Source organism: Bos grunniens, chromosome 16 (genome assembly GCF_055505025.1).
Source record: "Bos grunniens cultivar Pamir isolate PY7600 chromosome 16, Bosgru_T2T1.0, whole genome shotgun sequence".
NCBI classification, from domain to species: domain Eukaryota; kingdom Metazoa; phylum Chordata; class Mammalia; order Artiodactyla; family Bovidae; genus Bos; species Bos grunniens.
Genome location: NC_141180.1, coordinates 31193631 through 31215771, shown reverse-complemented (window position 1 = coordinate 31215771; position 22141 = coordinate 31193631). Strand labels below are relative to the sequence as shown.

General features: G+C 56.5%; 1 protein-coding gene across 5 annotated transcripts in view; it reads right to left on the bottom strand.

Annotated features, from left to right (window-relative positions):
* Positions 1 to 22141, bottom strand: part of PRDM16 (PR/SET domain 16) — a 336220-nt gene that overhangs the window by 222123 nt on the left and 91956 nt on the right. For 4 of the 5 annotated variants that reach the window (XM_086342572.1, XM_086342574.1, XM_086342573.1 and 1 more), the window contains exon 2: positions 8020 to 8354. The exons of the other annotated variant lie outside the window; for it this stretch is intronic. In XM_086342572.1, coding sequence (XP_086198698.1) covers positions 8020 to 8354 — 335 coding nt within the window. The remainder of the gene's footprint in view (positions 1 to 8019; positions 8355 to 22141) is intronic. 5 annotated transcript variants of the gene reach the window in all.

The following is a 22141-nucleotide window of genomic DNA, read 5'->3' as shown; positions in this document are numbered from 1 at the left end:
AAGGAGGAGGGGGGACGAGGAGACAGAGAGCCAGCAGGAAGGGTGAGCCCGGGTCCCGGGCGAAGACGTCATCCCCTCCATCTGCCTTCCTCTCACTTCCTTCTGACAACCTGAGGCTAGTCCACATCTCTGGTTCACAAGCAGCCATTCTGGGGTGAGGATGGGCTTGTGTCACCGGTGTATATGTGTGTGTGTGTGTGTGTGCGTGTGTGTGCGTGTGTGAGAGAGATGCGGATGGTAAAATACCATTTAAGAAGTTGGTATTCATGGACGTCTCTCGAATATGAAAAGAAAATATTTATTTCCTTTTTCGCTTGTGAATCAGAATGCTCTATTTAAAGAAAGTACCCTCTGCTGGACTGTGGCTGAGTTATTACCCCTTAAGGAAATAAAGAAGAACTACCAGGGAGGTATTCTTAGTCATTCTCTGTCCTTTTTCCGAAAATTCCTTATATACCCGCGCCTCGGAGCTGGGCCGAAGATAGTGCAGGGTTTCATGGCATTCTTGGGCTAAAAACGTCTGGACCTGATGTCATGGTGCTTGGGAGAGATGGCAGAGGAGCTGCGCTGGGAGCGGTTCCTGGGGAAACAAGATGGCGCGGGCCTCTGTGGCCCCCACCCCTCTGCCCCAGCGCTCCCAGGCCGCCTCCCACTCGGCCCTGTTCCCACAGGATGGCCCCCTTGTCGAATCCGGGTTCCCAGATTTCCCAGATAAGAGGTCCCCAGACCTGTTAACCATCCAGGTGTTGTTTCCACGGGTGTGAACGTTCACTGAGCGGTGACTTACGACTTTGGACGCTTTCTCAATATACGTGATGCCTCCTAAACACATTCAGAAAATCACTATGGAAAGAGAAAAGCCCTGCCACGTTTCTAGGCCTAAAATAAGCCCCAGACAGCACAGAAGCAGAGTCAGTGTAAGGGGTGAATTAGCTGGCCGGGCAGAGGAGGGCAGAGTACAGACAGCTTCCGGGCTCCCGGTCCCTGGGGGGTGGGATGCGCCCAGGAAGGTCCCAGTGTGCATTCTGGTGCTGCAGAGAGAAAGGACAGGCAAGGACAGGGACCAAGAATACCACACCCTGCGAGTGAGGCCGTCGGACCAGCAGGAGGCCCAGTCTTTGGAGCTGAAACCAGTCCTGGCCCCCTGTGCCAGCCTGGCCACAGTACTTTCCCGCACGGCTGGAATTCCAAGAGTAAACACAATAAGACAGTCTAAGAGTGAAATAAAAAGGAGCAAGGTGCACCCCCACCCCCGACTGTGTCAGCAAGAGCACACACTGTTACAGCTTTAGGGTGAAGGATGCACAGAAAATGCTGGAGTGTGGTCCCTGCAGGGAATGCGTGTGGAAGAAAGTGGAAGTGTACGTGTGCGTCACACAGCATGGCCGCCTGCACTGGCCTCCGGGTGCCTCTGGGATGAGCCAGTCCTTGCAGGAGCATCGCCTGTTGAAGTGTCAGGTTACCCTCAGCGACCCATGGCAAATCGTCCCCCTCACCTGGACCCCCCAGTGGAGGGATCACAGCGGGAGAAGGGTGGTGGTCCTCTCGGAAACCTCTGCTCCGTCAGTGCTCCTAGCTGTGCCCTCCTGCCAGGGCCCCTAACACAGATGCTGCAGGCCTGAAAGGATTCCCCCCTCTCTCTTTCCAGACTGGCTGCTCTCACCCACACGGCACATTATAAGTTCCTGGGAGTTTTCACAAACCCAGGGAGGATTGTTGGAACTTCTGGTGCAAAAACCAAGACCATCCTGGACAGATACACATGGCTGGTCCCTCCATTTGGCCAAAGCCTGGCATCTCTGGGGTGGGGTCTGGGCACCTGTATTTCTGATGCTCCGGGGGTTTCCGTATGAGACCCACTGACAGAGATCTCTGCTCTCAGGTCTCAGATGCCCTGGAAACACCTGAAGGACAGTCCTGACCTTCAAGCACCAGCTGTCACATTTTTCTCTGCAAACTTGGCAGCCGGCCATTGTTCAGTCAGGGCTTGCCCCTCCTCCCAGGCTAGGTGAACCTCCTCTTGGAGTCACCTGGAATGCCGGAAGGGGCTGCTGGGCCCAGCTTTCCTCTCCCGCTGCTCTGGGGCTGCGGGTCCATCCACAGGGCTGGTCAGGGCAGAAAGTGCCCAGATCCTGAGGCTGCTGATGATTCTGGGGTGCAGAAGAGGTTGTCCATTGGCTGAGCGGCAGCTCCGCTTCCACAGAGGCTGCTGGTGATGAAACATCTGCATGTCCAGACTCACCGCTGGTCACTGCTGGTGTTTCTCCTGGAGGATGGACATTTCCTTCCTGAATCCTGGGGAATGGCAGTTCTGGCTGTGGTGGTGCTCGTGGCCTTGTCCCTGTGGGGGCCAGACAGGAGCCCACAGCACCAGGAGGTGAAGGCAGAAGGGGGCAGAGCGCCGGGAGGTCAATGCAGGGGGCATGGCGCTGGGAAGCTCATGCTTCTGGGGCCACCAGAGGCATCCAGTTCGTCTAGGCGATGAGTCAAGCACACACGTTTGTCTCTAGGTGGCCGGGGTTTCTTATTAGGTCATTACATAGCAGGAAGTAGAGAGGCTTAAAGCCCATTCCCAGGAGCCTTGGGAACTCTGTCCCAGGGGAAGGTGGGTGCTCCATTATAGCAGGAGTATTGACTTGATGGCCTGAGGGGCAGGGAGCCTTGGGGTGTTTGTGAGTCTGTGCTGGCATCTGTGGCCAGCTCAGCAGGACAGAGGACAGGGTCCTTGAAGCCAGAGTGTGAGGGTGTAAGTGCAGAAGAAAGAAGAGGAGGCCTTTTCCCACGGAGATCAGGGGCTCAGCTGGGGCCATGTGGTTGCAGTCTTGGGGTGCCCACCTGACCCCCAGCCAGGCTTGGGCAGGTGTCAGGGGCCGGGCACAGAGGCCAGAGCCCCAAGAACACCTGCCCCTCTATCTGTCTCAGTGAATGTGGTCTCAGCCCTTAGACCTAGAAAAGCATCCTCAGTCCTCGGATCTCCATACCACATGTTTATGCATGTGTCACGAGCCTTGGGAAACCCCACCATATTCTGTCCCTGAGATGTTAGAGGCCAAGCTCCCACTGTGTTGACACCCTGAGTCTCAGGGAACAGACACCCCACTGGGCTTCCTCGTCTTCCTGCCACTTGGGACCAAAAATAGACCTTTAGCTCCTCCTTAATTTAAGGACACATGGCCCCAGCTTGGAAGAGGAAGCATTATTTCTTCTAAAAATATATACATGTAGGGGGACCAGTGGGCACAAGCAGAGCTCACTTCCTCAACCCCATGCCCTTCTTCAGGGTCAGGGGTTCTGGATCATCACTCAGTCTCACATTCACAACAGTGTCTCAGAATCTAAGCATGCAGAGCTGGGTACCAGCCCTGGCCTGGAACATCCCTACCTGGCATCTCTGGATGTTCTGGCAGCCCATGGTCCACAGGGGTGGCCGTCAGGTCCTGCCCTCACCAGAGCCGTCCAGGGAGAGCGGAGACCCCAGAGGCGCTGGCTTGGGGACCGCATGACTGTAGCACTGGAGAGACGGGGCAGCCTTTCCCCGCTGACCCTGGAGCTTCCCACAGTCCCTGGGCCAGACATAGATGTTTGTTGATTGAGCAAATGAACATGTGTATTAATATTCAGGAACCACGGCCAAAAGGATGAGGTAATCCACTCGAGTAAATTCTTCAGATAATTGAAACCCCATCAATTCACGTTAACATTTTCCACCAGCTCCTTAAACAGAGGCAGACGTGTTTTTTTTTTTTGACAGACGTTGCCTGAGTGTCGGTTACAGGCTGGGCAGCGCGCTGGGCACCAGAGAGCCCACCTTTCTGGGGGAGACAAGCAGAGCCGGGTGCTTTCAGTGTGCAAATGGCTCCCGTGCCTCCCCTTGGGGGCCTGTGCGGCCGCCCCAACCCAAGCACAGCTGCGGGGTCCCGCCTCGGGGCAGGTGGCACCTCCGAGGAGCGGGTTCCACAGCCGGCTCCCTCGGGCCTGCCACTCGCAGCCATCTCTTAATTAGCAAAATAAACAGCACGATGATAAATGTCATGATTTACTCAACAAATGATCAAAATCATTGTTTTTCAGACCCTGGGGCAATAGAATGCAATCACGAGGTGATTTATTCTGGGAGGGTGAGTGGTGGCTGCGTCAGCGGGCAGGCTGTGTCTGGAGGGGAGGGGCTAGGAGTCCTGGGCAGGGGACAGACACCTCCCTTTGAGATGGAGCCCAGGGAGCCGTGTTCCACTCACCCCCAAGCTCCTGTCTGTGTCCAAGGACACGGCTGCCAGGTCCGGGTGCATGGAGAGCAGAGCTGTGCTTTTTCCCCAAAATGAGGAACTCACTTCCGGCCTCCCTCAGAACACTCAGGGTCAGGGTAGGGGGAATATTTAGAATTATCAAATTTTCCTGACGCCCATGTGAAGACAAAGCAGGTGAACAACAGGAGGAGGATACCCAGCCATGGGGCTAACCCATGCCTTCCTGTTTCGCTCAAGTAAAATTCCTGCACAAACCAGGATGCTCCTGCTACCTTGACCCTGAAAGGTGCGAGGTCACCCACGCCACCCCAGCAGGGACAGAAATGCTTTTGTCAGAAGGGTCGAGTCACCAGAAACCTCACCACAGAAAGAAAATGACGTGGGACCCTTGGGTTTCAGTTAAGTGAAATGGCCCAGAACAGGAATTCTGTTCTCCCAGTAGAAAGAAAATTGTTTCAGTGAAATGACGGTAAGAATCATCAGTTTGACCTTGATTTTGAGCCAGTCCTCCGAGAGACACCCGTCCTGTGTCTGCAAGGGGATCTCCCTAGATCTTCCTCCCCTGCTGCACCTCCAGACCAGACCCCGTGGGAGCAACCATGCTCTGACCCAGGCTAGGACACAAGCACAGCTGTCACCCACCGCCCCTCAGGATCCAGAACCATCCTGGCTCCTTCTCGGAGCTGCTTTGCCATCTTTGCTAGAAGATGGTCTGTTCGTCTTCAGTGACTCAATGCCATGTAAACCGTAGTCACATCAAATCACACTGACTGACAACGCTCAAGTACTGTGGTGACACTGAGTAATGACACATGCAACATTCAGGACTGGACTGTGGGCCTGCGGGTGCTGTCCCCGGGCCCTGCCTCAGTCTGTCTGGCGTCCCCAGCCGGGATGCTCAGACACTGACGCTGTCCTAGTGATCGTCTTTGTTCCCAACCCTTCACGGGGCTGAGCAGACCGCAGGCCTGGAGCGGGCATTTGCAGGGTGCAAGGACACAATCAGCCGCCTTACTCGGGACTTGGGGTTCCTCTGGAGGCCCCTCTGCTGTCCGGAGCCATGGAAAGGTCTAGATTCTGGAGCCTGGCTTCTCCACTCCTGGTCTGGGCCCTGTTTGCAGCAGAGTGAAGGTAAGGACCATACCTGTCCATCAAGGGCAGTGAGGCCCACTGACAGACACTGTCACCAGGAGGAGGACACAGGAACCAAGTGACACAGCAGTCTCCTGTTTGGGGACATAAGTGAGGCTATTTGACTTCTGCCCAGAGATCCAGGGAGCTAGAAAGAAACCACCTCAACCTCACGATTTATTTCAGGCCAAAGCAGGTTCACCATGGGTTTGGGGGTGCTCAATTCTGCTCTTGGGGCTTGACCATGACCACGGCGACGCCAACAGCTGCTCATGACTGTGTTGGAGGGGATAGGACAGGAGGCCAGGAAGCCCAGAGATGGCCCCAGAACAGGTGGTCAGGCCTGAACTCGCCAAGGAGACAAGGTCAGGCAAGTCACACAGTGCATCTGGAACACGACGTGAGGACGTGGACGCAGAGCAAATATCTGCCAGGGCCGGCAGGAAAGGTGGCAGTCAGGTCTGGGCCCCGGAATCAAGGCGCTGCCTGGGGTGGGGCAGGAGGCACCTCGGAGGGGAGCGATCCTGCACGTACACAAGGACAAATAATATCGCAAAGTCAACAGGTGCCGGGTAGATAACAGCACGGCCTGTACCAGGCCCGGCACCGGGGGTGGCCGTGATACAGGCCGTTTCTTTAAAATTAGAGCAAACAGAGGCCTGCATCTGAACCAATGAGAATCAGGTCACCTCAAGGTCATCCATCACACTACATGAAGGGTTCGTTTACCCTCCAACATCTGAAGCTGTCTCCTAATTCAGTAGTCCGGGCCTTTCTGAGCACATCACACAAACCCCAAAATTCCTCCTGAAAATAGCCAGGTGGGAAGTCCAGGACAGGCCATCCTACAGCCCAAGCCACTTACCGGTCACATCATGTGAACACACTCTTCTCGGCCCAGCGAGGGCCACCCTGTGGATCTCTGAAGAGCATATGAGCTGCCCCCAAGAGGGCCTCACCTCCCAACTCCTCACTTTGCTCCCTCCCACCTGTTCTGCAGGTGACCCGACCTTGACAGGCACACACACAGAGTCAGCCACCTGGGAACAGCAGGGGACAGACAGGCCGGTTCACACAGTGCAACGGTGGCCTCCACCACTCAGCCATGGTGAGTCCTGGCACGCCTGCTCCTTCATCCATCTGGTCAACCCACTGCCTCTCTAAACCTTCAAAGCCATCCACGGAGCTCGGGCTGTCAGCTGGTAGGGGGCTTCTGCATCCTCTGATGTCCATACCTCATGTGCTACCACAAACCCGCTTGCAGGAGAATCAGGGTGTCCAGCGTTTGGGGGGCCCCCATATCCTCCCTTGTGAAGGGAATGGGGGTCTCAGGTCTGCAGTACCACCACCAGCACATGGCTAAGCCAGACTCTGTGAGACCTTTTCAGAGGGTTTCAAAAGCTGATGGACCAGACCGGCGGAGATGTTCAAGGGCTGCTGAGGGTCCCCTGAGGGATGCACAAGGGTCATGCACTGTGCACCCCGAGTCTTCAGGGAACAGTGATGTCCCTAAGAGAAGCCTTCTAGATGGTAAAGACTCATCAGAGGGCAAAGATGGCCCCTCACTGACCACAGACCCTGAGAGACACACAGCATGGGAACTTTTCCAAAGCCAACGAGCAGTTGGGGGAGTCAGCTCCCCGAGCCCCACCACCTTGAACCACTGGCAGGGGATACAGCTGCCAGCCCCACAGGTCCCTCTTCCCTCCTTGGATGGCTCTCCCCTTCCTAGCTCTGACCACCATCCAAGCACTTTTGGAAGTGGTGAAACACCCAGGAGGAATCTGGGTTGGCACTTGCATTTTCCGTCCAGGCAGGGTCCCTGCCCAAAATATCACTGCACGCTGGCTCTGTGGGGCCTGAAGAGAGGCCAGGACTAGAGGGGAGTGTGCTTTCCTGGGGCCCTGGTCCTTAGGAGACCACCTTGAAAGCCCCCTGAACTGGGGCCCAGTGTCCCTCGTGGTCAGAGCAGGATGCTTCCAGAGGAAGGGCCCTTTCATGGCTGTCAACCCCCACCCCCCACCTAATCAGCCTCCCTCTCCAGGTCACACGCAGCCTCCAGGACTGCCGAGCCAGGCCTGGATCATCAGGGAAATCAAAACCACAAGACTCTCCTCTCTGCCCCCGCTAATCTGAGAAGCGGGAGCTCCTCTTAGGGAGCCAGCTGACCCGAGCAGATCAGCAGGAGGCCCAGGGCATGGATGCACCTGGGGCATCTAGGGCAGTGTGGCCACCAGACACGTGCTGCTCTGCCTGGAGTTGGGCCCCCATCTGAGGACTTTCCCGGGAGCAGAGACCTTGTTCTGGGAGACTATCATCGATCCCCAAAGTCCTGCGGAGATGGCAGCCTTAGCACCTAAGATCCAGACGGGAAGCTCGAGGGGTTTAAGACATGAGCTCATTAAAGACACATTTCCGGGAAGAGAGCGGGTGCGGCGGACGGGGGCCTCCCGGCGTCCACTAGGCCTCTGGTGTTTTTGGAGTCGCGTCATGCAAGCCGCGGGATAAAATAAGCCTGGGAAATTCAGCACTCTCTGCGACCCAGCCTCCCGCCTCAGGCAGCACCGTCAACCCGGTTTTATAAATAGATGAACCACGAGACAAACGGCCGCCATCAATCACGCGCGCGCGCGGCAGGGCTCACCTCCCATCCGAAGTCCGCCTCGTTCAGCGTGGCCCGGGGCGCCACCATGTACGGGCCGAACCGCTCCCCCACCTCCATCTTCTTCTTGGCCCAGATGCCCAGGCCGGCGCCGGGGATGGAGGATTCCCGGAGCTCGAAACCCGGGGGGATGCGGATGTCCTCAGGGATGTAGACCGGGGCCTCATATGGCGAGCCTTCCTTGGGTGTGGGGAAGGGGGACGGCGGCCCCATGGGGATGGGGGACATGATGCTGTCCTCAGTCTCGTCCTCCGCGCTCTCGCCCGCCAGCAGGTCGGGGTCCGGCCCGTACATGTTATTTACAATGTCGCCGTCACCTGGAGGAGACAACACAGAGTCAGCCTGTGCAGCTCCGCTTCCGGGCCCCGAGTTTAGGGGCCGCCCGGGACAGGGGACAGAAGAGAAACGGGCTGGCCACCCCCCACTCTGCTAGGGGCCCCCCACCCACCTCTGCTAGGGGCTCCCAGGGGGAGGTTCCAGCAACACTTGGGGAACAATGCGGACCCCCTAGGTCAGCAGAGTTCTCCCCAGGCTCCCAAAGCCCCTGGCAATGGCTGAGGACACACTGGCCCATTCTGCATTAGGGCAGGAGGGACGCCCACGCTCTATGGGATGGGCACAGCCAGAATGCAAACACTCTTGGGGGCTCCACTCTGGGGGGTTGGTGATGAGGCATTCATTCTGGAACCAGTTTGTGTCTGCAGCCTTGGAACTGGGGAATGGGGCAAGTCCCAAGATCTTGGGGGGGACTCAGAACTTGAGCTATGTGAAATTTGGGATGCTCTGGGACGGAGGTGGTGTGGGAGTGTACTGGGGCTGGGGAGGGTTCCTAGAAGTCCCCTGACTACTTAATGGCAGATTAGGACAGAGGCCTGCTGAGTCATGAACTCGGGAGCCCTGGGGGCTCCCAGATCACGGGACTAAGCAAAAGGGTCTCCAGCTTGTCTGTCCGGTGTGGCCCTTTCTTTGGGGTCCAACCTAAGAGGCAGCTGTCCCCAGAAGAGTGCCGCCTGGAAGTCCACCTGAGGGTGGCCCTGAGCACAGAAGAGGTAATGAAGAGTGGGAGGGGCGAGGGGACAGGGCGAGCGAGCTGGTCAAACAGCCAGAAAACCAGCTTCACTCCGGCATCAGCCTTACAGTGCCAAACGGGGAGGCCAGGGGTGAGGATCCCACCAATGTTCACCCCCAGGCCCCCCAAGGGCAGCAACACATGAGAGGATCAACAAACGTGGTCCAGACGCACAACAGGCTGTTCACATCAATATAGATGAAGAAGATCGACCTCACAGGGGCAGCGCGGGCGAGCCTCGCGAGTGTCACACCGAGTGAAGGAGGCTGGACGCAAAGGGCCACGAGTCCTAAGATTCCATTCATGCCAAATGTATGGACAAGAGGCAAACCCACAGAGACAGGACCCGTGATGGTGGGGTAGGGGTGACTGGTTGGTGGGCCTGGGGTCTCCTTTGGGAGATGAAAATGTTTTGGAACCAGACAAAGGTGGCGAGCGTGCCCCTGAATTGTACACTTTAAAATGGTCCGTTTTCACGTGAGGTGGCTCTCATTCGTAAGATTAAAAAACTCAGAGAAGAGAGACAGGAGGAGGGGGCTGGGGGTGGGAGGCGTGGCAGGTGAGCTGCTCCCCGCTCGGAGCCTGATGACCTCTGATCCAGATGCTTCCGCCCTCCTTCTCGGACTTGAAAACCTCAGAAAGGGACCCAAACACTGTGGTCACCCTGGCTCTCATCTCGTGGCCCCCTCCCCATTCCCTGACATGGGAGGGTAGGAGAGACGTCTCCAGGCAGAGGGGAACTTCAGGGTCCTCACACTGACTCAAACTGATGCGCGGGAGAAATAACAAAATGTTTTCTTTCAAAAGAAACCGAAGTCTTAAAAAATGATGGGGATAACATTTATTTAATTTAGCAGTGTTCACAGAAGTAATTATTATCTTTTAAGTGGCCAACGGTTCCTTTTTAACTGACTCATAGGACCCTTTCAAAAATGCAACAACAGAACGGCAGCTGGTGTGCACCCATCCCAAGGACCCAAGACTGCTGAGGATTGAAAGACCACCCCCAGCCCTTCCTGGGGCGCGTACACCAAGGTGAATTGGGAGGAGTAATTAACATGCCACCTTATTATGTGACCCGGTGACTGCACGGAGCTCCAGCAGACTTGGGTGGGACACCCCCTCCACCCAGGGTCTGATACCTTTGCGTCCGGCTGGTGAGGAGCCCAGCCCCTCGTGTGAAGGCACTGGGCAGAAAGAAGGACCTGTTCCTATCCATGCATGCCCATCTCAGGGCTCTTTTTTGTTTTTCTGGGTAGTTTTTCTTTTTTCCTGTTTGAATTCTACTTCCCCAAACTCCTCACCTACTGGAGGAAAATCAACGCTTGAAGGGCATGTTTAATTTACTGGCCGAGCAAACAGCTTAGGAGAGAAGGCGGTGTTTCCTGCTGATTAAAGGAAAGCTGTGCATTGCCCGCCTCCCACCCTCTGCGGTCACTGGGGTTAAGTGATTGCCTGGAGCCACCAGGAAAGCCCAGGTCTCGTTTGGCTGCCCCATGGCCGGCGGAGATCGTGGGGAGGCTCTTTTTTGGACATGGCTGAGAGGAGGCCTAAGGGTGCAGAGAAAACACCTGGAAAATAGGAGATGAACTGAACAGCCCCCGAGGCCCCTCAGGAAGCAGAAGGCTGTCCGGACGCTGCTGAAGCCTGTGTAGGATGAGCACAGACTGTCCTCTCCTGAGGTCCCTGAGCAGCAGGGAGGCTGGATGGAAAGGCCCAGAGCCCCAGCCAGGCTGCCCTTGGGACCACCAGCCCCTGGTGGTCCTGAGGAGCCCCTCAGCCCAGGGCTGGCAGGTATTTCCAGGGAGGGGGTGTCATTGCCCCTGGCCCCTGCCCCCTGCTACCCAGGCCTCTGACCCCCGGCACATTCCCAGCCCACGCTCCCTGGAAGGGCCAGAGGCAGTGCCAAGAGCAGGAGGTTTTTACGACCTTGGCATCTAGGCTGGCCGCAGCGTTATCCACTCATCAGGGGACCGAGGTCCTTCACTGGGGTTTTGCGGTTGTTTTAGGCTCAGGGTTCATGACTGAGTCTGTCATTCCCAACATTTCTCCCAGGAGATCAACCCAATAATAAAAGCAGAGAGGAAAGGAGAGCAGACGGTGTAGGCAGGGACAGGAAGAAGAGGAGAGCCACAGAGGACCCACGGCCACAGCGGTGAAGCCACAAAGCACCTGCCTTGGGGCTGGGTCCCAGCCAGGGAGCCGGGCTGGGGGCAGACTTCACGCTGAAACCCAGTTTGGAGCTTGTCTGCCCCTCTAACCCAGATCCCTGAGGACACTCCTGCCCACCCAGAAGCCCCATCCAAATATCAAGCCAAGCCCAGGATTTCAGGGTCTGGAGAGAGAGGAGGCCCCAGTGAACAAGATCGTGCCCGACTGGCCAGGGCAGAGGGTCCTTCCTGTATCATCCCCACAGGGCTGATGACCCTGTCCTGGCCAAACAAGCAGCATCCCAAGTCGGGGGTGATTAGGGTGAAAAGACCCCCCCGCCCTTCCCTGATTCTGTAGCTCCTGGCTGCTCATAACCCGGGAATCAGCAGATTTAAGCCTTGACCTGCGGCCAGGGGGAGCATGAGGGGGGCTTCTCTGAGTCGATATGAGGGGGTGTTTTGTTCTGGTTCCTCCTTCACTGAATGGCAGGGTTTGGAGGAGAAGCCATGAAACCACACAGGGCTCTGGGAGGCTGTGGGCTACCCCCTGGAGCCGGGAGTGACAGAGTGTGTGTATGAGTGCATACATGTGAGTGCATACATGTGAGCACATGTGAGTGTGCATATGTGTGACAACAGCAGGTGTGTGTGTTGAGCGTGTAAAAGGAGGCAATGAATCCTGAGCAGCAGGCCTGAGGCCACCTCAGCCAGCACCCTGCCTTTTCATGGTCCTGTGGGTGGGAAGGTCATGGCTGCCTCCCCCCAGAGACCCCAAGAAGAAGGGAGGAGAAAGCCCCTCTGTGGGGGTCCCGTATCCCTCCAGCACGAGGCAGTCCCACCACGGGCTGGGAGGTTCCCGGGGTCACCCTGCTGCAGCCTGCTGAGAGGCCAGGTGTCACGTGTTTCTCAGGAGAGTAGCCGTTAGTAGAAGATGCTTCTTGAAAACCCGGGGGCTCCCTCCAGTGCAGAAGTGAGCTAAGATCCCACCTTTAAGTGGTTCACTGAGGGGTGCAGACTCTTGGAGGTGAGTGGGGACTAAAGGCAATCAATCGATCTACCCCAATCTGGAGTTTCCTGGAGGCTCTTTGGGTCACCCTGGACCCTGAAATCTGACGGAGGTGTCCACATGGTATCTCAGGAGGTGTGGGGGAGCAGGGAGGCCAGTCCTGAACAGCAAGTACAGATCAGGGCCCTGAAACTAGCCTAGCCTATCCTCCTGACCCCCAACATATGGGGTCACATCGCTCTCCTCCAGAGCCAGGGAGCACAGAGCAGAAGGACCCACACCCCAATAACATGCCCCCTGCACCCAGGCACCTAGGCCAGGCCTGTCCTGGGGCACCAGGGCCCGGATCCCAGCTCCCAGCCTGGCAGGCTGCTCCCCAACACTGCCCTGGTCCAGGAGGACCTTCTCATTTAGGGGATGCTCACACCACCCCACAGCCACCAGAACAGAGGTGCCAGGAACAAGGGACATTGTGCTCAGAGGAAGCCATCCAGGCCTGGCCATGTGCTCTGCCCACGCTGGCCAGGCCTCACCCCACAAACACCGCAGAGCTTCGTCCCTTCCAGCACATGCTGTGAGACCCTCCTTTCCTCACCCAAAAGAGAAACACCCTCCACGCAAACAGTTAGCACAGGCAACACTTTGGGGAAAAACTGAAAATGCATCCAGGTCTGGGTTTCCTTTCTGGTTCAATTGTGTCTCACCCTCATCTCTTAGAAGTGGGTGTGTGAACATCACAGGAGTGCAGACTGGCTGCAGAGGCTCCAGCGGGGTACCCTGAGGGCCCGGCTTGCGGGATGAGGCAGCGTGGCTGGTGGGCCTGAGCACCACTCCCCACAGAGCTGGCCTGTCCAGCATTGATCTTGGGGTCGGTGGGTAAAAAGCAAATTGTCTTCAGCCAACTTGATCCTGACCGGGATCGAGAGGCGCCACTGCCCTGACACAGGACAGGAGAGATCCTTACACAAGGGGGGAAAGGAGACCCTGAGACCCCTGTGAGCCAAGCCACCTAGAAAGGGGACTCAGGACACCGCTGTTGTGCCCTGCTTGTGGCCAAGCTGGACCCGGAACTCGGTCAGCTCACGGAGCCCTGACGGGGAGGACAGTCCGCAGCAGGCAGACTCCACCCAGGCCCCACACGGTCACTGCACTGTCAGTCCTCAGCCTTCACTGCTCCCTGTGGACCTGGGCTGCTCGGCCCTGCCCAGTGGGACAACGCAGGCCAGGCAGCCACCTGCCTCCTGGTTGCAGCCTGAGGTCCTCCCTGCCCTGTGCCACCAGCCAATCACCCCACAGACCCTAGCCCCAGAGGTCCCCGTCACCCCACAGACCCCAGCCCAGGAGGCCCTCTGTCATTCCACAGACCCCTTGATGACCCCAAAAACCCCAGCCCCGGAGGCCCCACTCCTTCTCAGGCCTCAGAGTCAACAGGGCTGCCTCCTGGGTTCATCCTCAGAGGAGGACCCTGTAGCCTGGCCTGGGTTGGCTCCTCTGCCATCAGCCAGCCACCTTGAAAGTGGCCAGGTCCATGGAGCTGACACCTTCTGCATGTATATTAGAATAACCACACTGTCCCTGGGCAGCAAGGTGACACATGCTGGGGTGTGGTGTGATGGCCAGGCCCAGGCTCTGGTGGCTCCCCCAAAGCTCCTGGCACTCCACTGCTCTCTCCAAAAACACATCTGGGGCTGAAGTTTGTTAGCAACTTCTTCCTCAGCCAGGGACACGCCCAGGTCAGGTCAGGCCCACTCATACACTTTGTAAGGTGCCCCATTCCTGGAGCCCCACCAGGCATAGCACAGACCCTGGGCCGGCAGTTCCCAGCAGTGCTGCACCCCGTGACTGCGCAACCAGACAAATCCACAGAGCACCTCTTGGAAGTTCGGGAGTTCTCCCCACCAGCCTGCCCACCGGCAAAGATCTAACCTGGGTCCTGTGGCACCGGACACAAGGACATGTGGGGACTGGCTGCTGAAAGTGTTAGCTGCTCAGTTGTGTCCGACTCTTTGTGACCCGATGGACTGACTGTAACTCACCAGGCTTCTCAGTTTACAGGATTTCTCAGATAAGAATACTGGAGTGGGTTGCCATTCCCATCTCCACAGGACTGAACCCTCTCTCGCATTGTGGGCAAATTCTTTACTCAGGGTCTGAGCCACTCGGGGACTGGCTGCTGAGGGGCACTTCCTGCGTCACACAGAGTGAGGTTGAAGGTAAATTGAAGTGAGCTAGAAATTAACCTCAGGTGTAGCCCTTGTGTGAAGGAGCCCAGCTACATTTAGGAGACAGTGACAGACCCCAAATGTCACTGGAAATAGGACCATATGCCATGGTTACCAGCGAGAGTTCAGGACAAGGGTTCCAGGGAGCTCTGCACCCAGAGCTGCCCAAGGGACACAGACCGGCTGGGATGGCCCCCAGAGCACTGCCAGAAAGGACAAGTCTGTCTGAAAGGCAAGTCACTGGCAGCAGGGGACATGCCCTCTGAGCATCTACCCTGGTTGACACCGGGGTACAGAGCAGGGCACCCACGGTGCAAACCTGCAGGTTCCTGACAGGAGCCAGCTGAGTGGGCTGGGCTGGGGGGAGGGTGAGGAAAAGGTGGACACAGCCTGGATTTGGGGGGCTTTCCGCCCTTCTAGCTCAGGGGTCTCAAAGCAGGGTCCCCAGACCAGTGGCACTGGCATCCCACCCCCGGCACTTCTACAGCTGCAATTCCTGGGCCCCCCAGAGACCTGCTCAATCTGCACCTGGGTGTGGGGGGACTGGACCAGCTGAGTGCGAGAGCCACTGTGGAGGCAGTGTGTCTGAAGTGCCCGAATAACTAGAGGGCATCTGGGCACACAGGACTCAGCCCCAGGGGACCAGTCTCCTTAAACACTCCAGGAGCTCACCCTGGAGATCTAGACCAGCGCATAACCACACAGCCCCATCTCATTCATCCCTGACCCATTTTGTTGTTCAGTCGTGAAGTTGTGTCTGACTCTTTGCAACCCCATGGACTGCAGCGCTCCAGGTTCCTCTGTCCTACACCATCTTCTGGGTGAGTTTGCTCAAACTCATGTCCATTGAGTCAATTATGCCACCCAACTATCTCATCCTCTGCTGTTCCCCTTCTCCTGCCTTCAATCTTTCCCAGCATCAGGGTCTTTTCCAATGAGTTGGCTCTTTGCATCAGATGGCCAAAGTATTGGAGCTTCCCATTGCAAACAACCAAAACTGTGCCCCTCAGCAGGAGAAGCACGATCATCCCCACATCTCTGTGATCCCGTCCAGACTACACCTGACTGTTTCCATCAGAAGCACTTGAAGGAGGAGAACTCTGTTAAAGCTGCCCATCCCGGCAGAGCTCATTCCATGTCTGGTCCGTTCCACCCCCGTGCTCTCCTCCAGGCAGGGCAGGAAGGTGGGGGTTTGCCAAGGGCTTCCCAAGGACAGAGCGAAAGCCTCCCCTTGCCCGGCCTGCAGAGTGGGCTCCAGAGGGTCAACCCTAGACCTGGCCGCTTGCTTTTATTAACGAGTTTTTTGGATAAAAGAGAACATGAGCCTTCCCCCTTTTCCTGGTGTTGCCGGCAGAGAGAGGACCCATGCACTGTCCAGGAAACACTCTGACATATTTCAATGAGACCTGGCCAGGCCTCTCAGGTCTTCTCAACAGCAGCCTCCTACACAGAGGCCGGCAGACATGGGGCCGCAGATCCGCAAGAAGTGCCCTTTCCAGGATCTGGGTGGGCTCGGGTCTGAAGTTCCCGTCACATCAACCAACAACAAGGACCCCAGATCACAGCCACTCCCAGGGACAGGCGGGCTGGAGCACAGTCATACCCCACCCCCTCCTAGGCCAGCTCGAGGTCTGAATGTCCAAGTAGCAATCAGTTTCACCAGGCCTATCAAAAGCAGTATTCAAAAGTTCTGTTCAAAAAAAAATTTTTTTTAACTAAAGTTACTATTCAGTTCAATTTATAAAAGGAACGTGGTGGTCGAGGTGAAGTCGAACAGAGAACAGATCTGAGACTTTGGGAAGCACATCCCTGGTCAGCTGTCCAATTTGAGGACTGTCTTGGGAGGCTGGGAAAGCAATGGGGGAACCTCAGGTGGGCTTGGTCCAAATGCTATCTGCTCCTTGGTTCTGCCGGCCTGTGTATGCTGGGTGCTGACGGGCCCCAGGGCAGACACACCAGCAATATGATTGCTCTAATTCCTGTGACACTCATCCTCACATCATGGAAGGGAAGCTCAGGAAGCAATGAATTGCTCAAGGCCACATGGCGAATCAGGGCAGAGCTGGGAGCTGATTAGAGCACATCACACAACTCTAGTGTCCCCACTGCAATGAGAAAATACCTTAAAAAGTGTCCAGCCTTTACTGATGGCCTCCTTTGTGTCCATAAAATGAACAGGTAAATTTATGAGTGGATGGTTGGGTTAGTGGATGGGTAGATGAGTAGATAAGCAGATGGATAGATGGATAAATAGAGGAATAGATACATGGATGAATGCAGGGGAGAGTGGATGGAAAGATGAGTAAGAAGATGGATAAATGGATAGATGGATGGTGGATGATGTATGATGGTGGTTGGATTGTGGATGGTAGAATAGCAGTCAGTGGGTGATGGACAATGTTTGGATGAATGGTGGATCAATGGAAAGGTGGCTGGTGGATGCATTAATAGATAGTGGATGGATGGGTGGATGGTGGATGGATGGATAAATGGATGAATGGATGGATGGATGATAGACAGTGGATGGATGGGTGGATGGATGGATGGTGGATGAATGGATGCCTAAATGGATGGGGGCAAGGAGAATATTGAAGATAATTTTAAATGAGATAGGTGGAAGGCTGGAAGGCAGGAACCCTGACATCTCACTCTTGACTCTTCTTCCCTGAGATGAAGCCCCAGTAACAGGAGCTTGAATCTGGTTAATCTGAGATGATACCTGGACCGGCTTGGCCCCAACTCTGGGAAGAGAGCCGGGTATCTCTGCTGCTCTTTCACGGCTTCCTTCCTCCACCCATGTGGGGTAGCCCACCTGGTCCAGCATTCCACAGGTTGGGGGCATTTCTGTGATGCTGGGTTCAGCCATAGCCCGCTGCCCCCCAGCCTTCTCACCTCCCACATGAGTCTTCTTGGAAAAACAAGGTAGGACTTTGGTTCCCATCTTCTGACTTTTTTGACTTCTTGAGCCAAGCAGAGAATGGATGGATGAATGAATGCATGCTGTGCCCCTCAGAGACTCCCAAACCTCCCACTGCCCCAGAGCCTGGAAGTCCCTGTGATCTGTGACTCTCATGATGGCCATCTTAGCCACTGCTGGGGTGGAAGGGAAGGACAGAGGGACATGCACACTCAGATGAGCTGGGCCTAAGGGAGCCACTGGGTAAAGGGATGAAATAAGATGCCTTGATTCCTAGGGAGGAATCCGTGTAGCCACCTCTCCGTCTAGCGCAGCAGGCGAGGGGAAGCCCCTCCGTGGTGGGAGGGTCCTCGGCTGCAGACCCACTTCCAGAAAAGGTTTGCTGGAAAGAGAAAGCTGGCAGTTGACAGGGTTGGTCTTGCTATTGTTCTTGATCTTTTAATCAACCGCAGCCACCACGGAAACCCCTCCCCCAGCCCTGGACCTTGGCTTTAGATGAGAACTAGGAGTCCTGACTCCAGGAATGCCCCTGCCCGGTGCCACGGCTATCCAGGGTCCCACTGGCTGCCCGAGCTGCCCAGGATCGTGGCTGCTGTGGGCACTTTGGCTCCTGGCCTCCCCCCCTACTCAGCACTGCTGAGCTGAGCCCAAAGCAGAGCGTGGCTGTTATTAACATGGCAGATTAATAGCTCCTGGAAAAGACGTTCCTGCAAACATGCTAAATATTAATAACAGTCATCGTTTATATTCCCAAAGCCACGCCTGGGACACTGCCTGCAGGGACCTGGGCCAATGAGCCCCAGCTGCCAGGCTGATGGAGCCGCATCATAACTAGGTCCTGGTGAGTCTGGAGTCTCCCTCACCTCTCTGGCCCAGCCTCTTCTGCAAGTGCCAGAAGTATGGGAACCTCCCAACAAGGATGCCAGCATCCTTCTTCCTCTCTCAGTCCAGACAAGACGGCAACCACTTTCCTGGCCACTGTCACACGTGTGCACCTTTTCTGTCTCAAGCCCTGAGCTGGCGGCGGCAGATCCAGGCCTCTGACTCGGCCGACTGACTGCCCTGTTGGCCCCATGGCCTCCTGTCACCTGATGACAATCAGGATGGCTGGTACAGCTCCAAGGACGTTACAGCTTGAATTGTGTCCCCAAAATATGTTGATGCTCTAACCCCTGGTACCTGTGACCGTGACTGGATTTGGAAATAAAGTCTCTACGGGCATGATCATGTTAAGATGAGGTCATCAGTGTGGCCCTGATCCAATGGCTGGTGTCCTGATAAGAAAAGGAGACAGTCATGCGGAGAGACCCCCCAGGGAAGACGGCCACGTGGTAACCGAGCCTCCAGAAGGAAGACAGTAAACCTCTGCTGTTTGAAGCCCTCAGTTGGGGGAGCTTTGTTACAGACACAAAGGAGAGATACAAAGAGCAGGGCTGGGAGGCCTGACCAGCCATGGAGCATGGCTCAAGGCAACTGTCACCCATCACAGGCCCCCAGGAGCCCCTGCCTGTCCCCCTCTTCTCAGTCTTCCCGTAGCACTGAGTAGCAGATCACTGCCTACCCATTCTGCAGATGAAGAAACTGATGCCCAGAGGATAAAGGACCAGGTGAGGCCCTCATCTCATCCACTGCATGGGTCTCCTGCTGCTGGCTGGCTACCATCAAGCTCAGCCAAACTCAAGGTCAGATTCACCTCCCAGGGTCAGCCTACCTGCTCTGAGAACCTTAAATCCAGACAGGGAATCAGAGGAGCTACTCCTGCCCCCTCCCCTCCTGCATGGGAGGCCGGCGGGTAGGCTGGGTGAGCCTCACACCCATGCCTCACACCCAGGTCTGGGGCCCCTGCACCCTCCTCAGCATCCAGCCTGCAGCCTGGCCCCGGTGCCCTGGGGCTGCTCACAGACACCAGACCCCAGATCCCCATGGTTCAGCCGAGCTGACACAGGACTGTGGGGGCTCTGCCTGCAGCCCAGACCACCTGGCCCTCCTTAGAGCTGGTGCATTATTCTAAGACGATTATTTATCCATGTGATGCTCGAGGGACGCGGCGTGCCTATTTCAGGCCCCGCATCCCCATTTCCTCACTGCCTCCATCGCCCCAGGCAGGCTCTGAACGACTTGCGATGCCACTGTAATTTTTATCAAGGCTTGTTCCTGGTAAAAAGCCTCTTTGTTTCAGAGAGATGTGATTTGGCCTTTTTTCTTCCTCTCCTTTATTCCTTGGTTAATATACCACTTCCCCAAGCCCCGGGGGCAGCGAGGTAGCCCACAGATTGCTCAAATCTCACTGTTTTTCTTCTAAATCACCGCCGACTCTCCCTGGCCCTGTGCTAAGCACCGTGTGAGCTGGAGGACCAAGCAGGGGGTGTCCCCTTAACCCGTCACCTCCTATGCTGTTAATGCATCAGAGGGGCCCCAGGCCCCAAGACAGCCCCAAATACCAAGGGACGTGGGCACCATACACCAACCCTCTACCCCCACATCTGGGAACACTGCAGTGTGGCTTTTTAAAAAATTGAGATAAAAGCCACAGAAAGTAAAATTTACCACCTTAATTATTTTGGAGTGCTCAGCGGCATCAAGCATCTTCACGCCGTTGTGCAGCCAACCCCACCACCATCTCCAGAACGTCCTCACCTTCCCAAACCGAAGCTGTGTCCTCATGAAACGCTCACTCCCCATCCCTGCCCTAGCCCCCGGCTCCCACCCTCCTACTTTGGGTCTCTGGGACTCTGACTCCTCCAGGGACCTCACAGAACTGGGATCACACAGGATGTGTCCTCGTGTGTCTGGTTCATTTCGCTCAATTTCGTGTCCTAAGGTCCACCCACGACGGAGCAGGTGTCAGGACCTCCTCCCTGTTTCAGGCTGAATAGGTGTATGGCTGGACCACATTTTGTTTACCCATCATCTGACGACGGATACTTCGGTTGCTTCCCCCTTTCTGGAGACCATGAGTGATGCTGCCGTGAACTTCGGTCATGAGGATCTCTTTGAGTCTACAGTGCCTCGAGCATCATCATAACCCACAGAAGAGAAGGTTCTTACAGGCTGTTTGCCCAAAATGAAACCAGCTTTCTGCTGTCAGCCCCTTATCTGGATCCCGGACTCTTCCCTCCCTCACAGTGCTGGTTGACTCTCGGTTCTTGTAAATGCAGACTGGCTCTCCTTCCAATATGCCCACGGACCTCTCTGGACCTCAGCCTCTACCCCCATTAAACACAGGCACATTTAACCTACTTGAAGGTTCAAAGCACCCACACGCTCCCATGTGGGGACATGGTCTTGACCACTGTTACTGCTGATCCTCAGGGGCCCCACACTGAACAGGGCCGAGCCCGCTGCCAGCAGGGCCCACAGCAATGGGGGCTCCATCCTCATCAACGGTCCCTCTGTGCCCCCAGGTGCCCATACTCACTCCCTCAGACCACAGTTGCTGGACGGCACAGCCTTGGAAGCCACCCAGCCAGTGGGGCCGGGGGTGACTGTGGGATCTGAGGGGGCCTCATCCAAGCTAGGGACATCCCTAGCACTATAAAGAATCTGCCTTCAAAGTAGGAGACCGGGGTTCGATCCCTGGATTGGGAAGATTCCCTGGAGAAGAGAATGTCTACCCACTCCAGTATTCTTGCCTGAAGAATCCCATGGACAGAGGAGCCTGGTGGGATACAGTCCATAGGGTCACAGAGTCGGACAGAGCGACTAACATACACACACACATCCAAGCTGGGCTTTGAAGGCTGTGCTGGGACCAGGACCTATGGCTGCGGAGACAGGGCACCTCCTCCACTGGAGGGTCCTCAGGCCCCTCCCCGGCTCAGTCAGCTTCGCTGGGGCTTTGAGGCCTGAGGGCCATGAAGTCCTGGACCCTCCAGGTGGAGGACCCAGAAGATTCAGAGGATAGCACATGGCCAGGATGGGTGGGGGAAGGGACCCTGACACTCATGAGAGCATTGAGGGGTGGGGCCAGGTGGGGACAGTCCCCTGGCCCTGGTTAGCCACCTCTGTTTGCTGCGAGACGGCTGGGGGCAAGGGGTTTGAGGAGGTTTGAAGAGGATGCTCCTGGTGGAGTCCATTTTCCTCTGTGCTCCCCCATCTGGGCAGCCCCACTGAGGAGGAACGGGTTAACGCGGAGCCAACACCGGACAACGGCCACTGCACTATTTATAGACTCATTTATCTCCGGAGTTCCCACCGACCCTGCCGGCGGCTCCATTCACAGGCCACCAAGCAGACAAGTGTCGCCTGAAACAGAAACGGCTAAGAGAGTGGTCCGGGGGTGCCTCCCTCTACCTCCCTGTGGTCCTGGTGGGACTGGGGTGCCTATGAGGTTGCAGGAGAGAGGGGCTGGGCTCCGGGCAGAGTGGGAGGGGAGGACACAGCCTTGCCGGGAGATGCCATCAGTCGGATGTCTGAGAGGCAAAGCCCTTTCCTCCTGGGCTTCTGTTTCACGGCCTTGGCGGCCATCAGAGCGGCGTGGCACTCCCAGCAGCTCAGGTGCTGAGAATGAGACCTGGGCCGGAGGAGGGGGTGGCCATGTGTATTTGCCTCCAACCCTGGAGACGGAGTGGCCCGTGGTGAGTGAAGATCCTTCACCCCTGCTCCCCTCCCGTAAGGCCCCTGCCCTGCTCTGTCTTCTCCCAATCAGGGGTTGGGGGACTGCTTAAGCTGAGCCCCTCTGCCTCTCAGCTACCCCCAGGCAAGTGGTTCCTTCTTGTGCCTCAGCTCTCAGTGGGCCGT